This window comes from Buceros rhinoceros, unplaced genomic scaffold, assembly GCF_000710305.1.
Source record: "Buceros rhinoceros silvestris isolate BGI_N320 unplaced genomic scaffold, ASM71030v1 scaffold17364, whole genome shotgun sequence".
Lineage (NCBI taxonomy): Eukaryota > Metazoa > Chordata > Aves > Bucerotiformes > Bucerotidae > Buceros > Buceros rhinoceros.
Window position 1 is genome coordinate 84,493 of NW_010407853.1, and position 5,351 is coordinate 89,843.

The window sequence follows — 5,351 nt, forward strand, 5'->3', positions numbered from 1 at the left end:
CTTCTGCCTGCAAGGACAGTCACCAGGGGCTGTCTGTGGGAGTGAAAGCTGTCTGCCCGTTGCTTACGCCCGCCTGGCTGACAAGCAGGATGACAAGGTAGGTACCTCATGTCTGTAACTTAAGAAAGGTTGCACTTAGTAATAAACTTAGAGCTCTGCAAGCAAAACAGACCAAGGACACCACTAAAGAGGACCTGTCATCTTCAGTTCACTACCCTTTCCCTAGAGAGGAAGTGAGGGCTGGCTGGCGGTCTGCCTCCTCACACAGTCCTCGACCTCCCAGCAGCAGCTGCAGCGTTTTCTGGAGGTTTTGGCCATCCCACACCTGGAAGTGAGTGGTGCGACACTGGAAACACAAGTAAGTCACTGCTGTTTTAACACTGACGATTGGCAGTTGGTCAAATTCATTACTCCTGTTACTGGAAGGGGACAAGAAAATTGAGACTAGCAAAACATAGGAATAGTGGGCACTGGTGATCCTGAGCTGGGGGGAAGGTGGGCGTTTTAGTCAGGAGGGAAGACTGGTGAGGTACGCAGCCCTCCCAGAGCAGGGCTGGGGCTGTACATACCCTGTTGGGATGAAACTTGTGATTAGATGTAACAGCCTTCTCTTAGGTAGTGAATTGGCACAAAATCTCTTAAGATTATCTGAAACTGCTTAGTCTGGTCTCTGTCTTAAACCTAGATCTTCTACTGTTATTTAAAGGTCGCCCCCTCAGTCAACCCACACTCTCAATATTTTTTGCATTCAAAATGTGGGGCTCTTTGTCCTTGCATGTTTATCAAAAAAGGTAACTGAACTTTGAGCGTTTGGAAAAAGACGGACACTAAAACATGTCATTTCTCAAGGGGCTGTTCTCCAGCCTCTGTCTGGACACCTACAACAGGAGCCATGCAACCCTCAGTCACCAGTCCGTGCATCCGTCCTGTCACTGGGAGGTGCTTGTTGTTACTACAACAAACCTCACTGACGTTCCAAGGGGGTAACCGCCTTGGACCTGCCCCTGCTTCTCAGGGGAAGACCTCGTCTGTAGAAGAAACCAACCCAGGGTTATCTGCTGGATGGTGTAAGTTTGTGTGTGGGAAGGGTGCCTGTCAAAATAAAATACAGGGGACTTAACTTCATTCTGCTGGGCAGGATCGGTTAATGGAGAAAATCAGCTGCATGTAAAATCACAGATTTTATTGAGCCAACCGTGTGTTCCAAAGGCAGCTTGCCCTGTTTTGGTCAATTTGTTTCAAATTGCATACTTAATTCATACATTTGATAGATAAAAAGCATTTGAGAAGGAAGTTATCATCGCTAACCTCAACGTGGGTTAATTCAGAGTTACAATACTTTCAGGATCCCAACTACGCCTCTGTCCAGTTCTTCTAACAAACAGTTGCTCGCTTTGAGCTACGGCATTGCATAGGCCATAAATGATGGAAGGGGCAGGTTGACAGAGCTGCAAAAGGAAAGTGTTAGTACTGTTTGTTTCTTCCAAAAGAAATTTCACACCAAGATTGAGTAAGGGAGCACAGTTCATGCTGACTTACTTAATAGTGGAACGGTCCTACCAGCCAGAATTACGTGACATTGTTAATCATCTCCCCCTACACCTGTCTGCGGAGTCAGAAGCCAGTTCAGCCTGCAGTTAAAGCCATCTCAACGAGGCTGTACAGTACACTCCCCCACCATTTCGGGGTACTTCCTTTTGCCACTCGATACATTTGAACATTAAAGCACTGCAAATGCTTCCTGTTGATTCATGTAAGTTGTTCTACCAACCCAGGACGGCAGGACTTCACTGCAGCAGAGTCATCTTTACTCTCTGAAGTGAAGTTGCAGGCAAGCAGAACAGAGATCAGTTTGCCCCGATAAAGCCCTTTATATACACAGTCTGACTTACTCGCCCCCTCATTCGCTAAAAATCCATAAATAATGCTTAAATTATATACAGTATCATAGAAGTGGGTCTTTATTCTTCCCACAAATAAATTACTTTTCTTAAAAAACCGAATGCTAACAAAGTATAAAAAGTAATGCCCTAACAAAGCTACGGTGCTGTTATCATTCCACCTCTTTGGATCGCTGCAGTAAAGTATGGATTTCTTCAAAATGCTGATGCTTCCAACAGTGCCTGGTACTGTCTTCGTCAGGGACAGGAACGCCCCGGCACTCCAACTGCAGTTCTGTTTGCGCAGCCATGGCCTTGAAATTCAAGGCAACTGTTGCGTAATGTTCTGAAAGAAGAAAATACGACACGTCAGTGAGGTCTGTGAAAGGATGATGGGTGGTGGTGCTAATTTCCTGTCTGCTTTTGTCTGTGCCTGAGCAAAGCCTCTTTTCACAGGTGACCCTGCTCCGGACATCAGGCTCCTCTCAACAGAACCCAGGCTAAGTGAGCTTCCAGGCAGCAGGGCTGTCCACTGCCGTGGCTGCTCCGCTCCCTGCCTGGCGTGGCCACTCTAGGGGGCCTGAAGACCACTCACCCTCAGGCCAGCTTCTACACCGCCACTTGAGGACAATTCTCTGGCTCGGGACCTGTGAGAAGATAAGATGGTTCTCCCTGTTAGCGTTTGAGATAATTCACTTTACTCAGTGCTGAGTCTCTCCTGAAAAATGAGGAGAGGAGCAACACAAAGAGGGGGTTTGGGGGGTTTTAATAAACTGTTTTCATCAAGCTCTCTGCTCGCTCCATTCCATTGTTTTATTCTCTGCAGGGGAAAGATCAGGCTGATCAGTTGCTAAACATAAAACATCGCTTTTCTTGCAGGCTCTGAAATGGGCAGCAGTAAGAGTCAGGGGGGCTAAATCAGACTCCGTGTTTCCACTAAGCCATTAAGTTTAGCTTTTGACTGTGGTATCTAAATTGTTCCTTATCTGCTGGCAAAGGTTGATGAGTGCAACTGACGTCCCTCGGCTTCCAGGCGGGGGTGTTACTGCTCATGCCAGTCTCAGGTGTAACAGCCCTGCAGAATGTGTGTTTCCAGGCTGAGCTGAGTTTCCTGGAGTCAGCAACAGATTTTATTAGATTGAAATGAGAATCCAGTTTTCCAAGGCTCTATTTTGTTTAAAATTGTCACTTGTCAGTGATACTTGCTGCCTCTTACCTAGAGGGACCTACGAGGCCAAGTTGACAGCAACTGTGAACGTGATTTCTCAGAAATTTCGAAAAAGGTGCTGAGCTCTAATTATCCATTTTCCTTCTAGCTGCAAAAGCATTCAGCTGGGGAGGGTTTGCCCTGAACAGAACGGAGAGCATTTCTCCAGATACAAGATGAACTTGTACAGATCTAGGAGATAAACCTTAAACCTGCTTCCTCACTGCTCCCAGGAAAAGAAGCTGGTGCTGAGTTTTCTCCTCCAGTGCAGGGCATTAGGTGTAGTCAGTGCCTGCTCCTGTGATGGGGAAGAAAACAAATCACACAAGAGCAGAGCAGTTTTTTGGCTCTGAAGTAGATGAACTGATTATGCCTCAGAGGAGCTGCACTGTGAGAAACCTGGGCTACTTTTTAGCTCAGAGAAAACACAAACACACGCACCCTCTCCACCACCCCCCATTTTTAAAGTGTAAAGTAGGAGCTTTTTACCAGTTCCACGTATTCACCGCTGACACAACCGTCAAACATCTGCAGTTTGCCTCCTTTCTCAGCTTCAATCACAGCCGGACATTTAGAAAACTTCTGCACCAGCTGCACAAAAAAAGAGCCCACAGCACAAGTCAGTTAGTGGAGATGTGTCGTGGACAGGTGATGCAGCGTGGTCTGAGACAAGGGAGGTTTATTCACAAGATTCACGCCTAAGAGGCTTTACACACTAATCGGGCTTTCCATTTTGTCCAGCTCTCCCCTGAGGGCTGCCGTGGCGGCAGGGGCCAACGAGGCGCCACCGTGCGAATGTAAACACTGCGAAACCTGGAGTGGTAAATAAGCAGCAGTATCATCGCATCCGTAGTTAATCTAATTAACCTGTAAGCTGCGGATAAGCGCAGTGCCATTAGAGCACCTCAGGCTCCTGAATGACAAGAACCAACATCAAAAGCTGTTTGTACCTCTCAAGGCAGCGCCTGACCGAGCTGCACACCAACCTCATTGAGATACAACTTTACCTTGCTGGCTTTTCTTCCCCTAAAGTAACAAACAAAAGGTCTAAGCCGCCCTCATAAGCTCTCCTTAAAAAGGCGGAAGTGGCACGAGCCTAGTGCCACCTTCTAGTGCTTTCTGATTGCTGTCACAAGAACGCAACAGTGAGGGCAGCTCCCTCGCCTCTGTTCCTTGCCAGAGCCCAAACTGACACGTGGCATTTTGGACCACTGAAATTCCTCAGTGACACAAAAAGTGGAGCCGGTCAGCAAATGGTCACAATCAGCATTACAAATACCCGGTGAAGACAGATACAAGGACAGGGCAGCTGCCAAAGCCGCCAGTCCCTGGACAGTCACCTCTCTCCATTTAACGTACTTAAGGAGCGTTACCTGTACTCAGCGCTCCGGATGTGACACGTGGATTACTCACACGACTGTTGAGTGGTATGAGGTTATGGTGCCTGCTGGAAGTGTCACTTACTTCCTTAGTTGTGAAGATGCGATAAAGTTCATCCGCTGGGGAGCTGAAGATTTCTCGCATCAGTATCTTCACTGTTGGAATTTTTACACCAACCACTTCCACAGGCTGTGGTGAAATGGAATTCTGCAAAGCAAAAAATAGCCAGGTGAATGAGGGCAAGATCAAACGCTTGAAAGCTCTGGCAAGGCAGGATTGCTGTTAGCTGGGGCTCCCTAAACATACCGTGTGATGACTATACGTTAATCACACAACATAATTTATTTAACAGTGTTGGTCACCAGGATTCACTACACCGAGTGACAGAACTATGTGAGAGCCCAGGAGCTGCGACGGATCATTTCTGTATCGCAGGTCCTGACCGCAGCAAAGAGGAGGCGTTTGCTTTTGCAGCTCATCACAGCAATACGCCACTGTTACCACAGCGAAGCGTGCAGGGACAAAGCTTACGGTGAAGTTTTAAACTCTTCAGTACAACGCTTAAACCAACGTACGCGCACAGTGTTCTCACTGGGCTCGGCCCCCGGCTCCTGGCCAGCAGCAGCTTTCGTTGGCAGAATCATCCCCAGGGTAAACTCTGTAATGAGGAAAATCACTTTTCAGCATGAAGTTGAGCTGCGCGACCACCCTGACACTGGGAATGTAATGAAGATGTGGAGGATGGGAGCCCAGAATGGGACACACACCTCCAACCCAGTTTCCCCACCTTACTGCTAGGGCTTTATTAACTGCAACAGAGCCTGCCAGCCGTTTCCCTTCACAGGCAGGCTCTCCCCTCAAAACCACAGCCTTTTCCCCGTTAA

General features: G+C 47.8%; 1 protein-coding gene across 1 annotated transcript in view; it reads right to left on the reverse strand.

Annotated features, from left to right (window-relative positions):
• Positions 1-2,053: 2,053 nt before the first annotated feature.
• Positions 2,054-5,351, reverse strand: part of AHSA2 (AHA1, activator of heat shock 90kDa protein ATPase homolog 2 (yeast)) — a 4,774-nt gene continuing 1,476 nt past the window's right edge. The window contains exons 4-8 of the mRNA XM_010134663.1: positions 5,043-5,125; positions 4,552-4,674; positions 3,577-3,678; positions 2,476-2,527; positions 2,054-2,226 (exon numbers count right to left, since the gene is read on the reverse strand). Coding sequence (XP_010132965.1) covers positions 2,054-2,226; positions 2,476-2,527; positions 3,577-3,678; positions 4,552-4,674; positions 5,043-5,125 — 533 coding nt within the window. The remainder of the gene's footprint in view (positions 2,227-2,475; positions 2,528-3,576; positions 3,679-4,551; positions 4,675-5,042; positions 5,126-5,351) is intronic.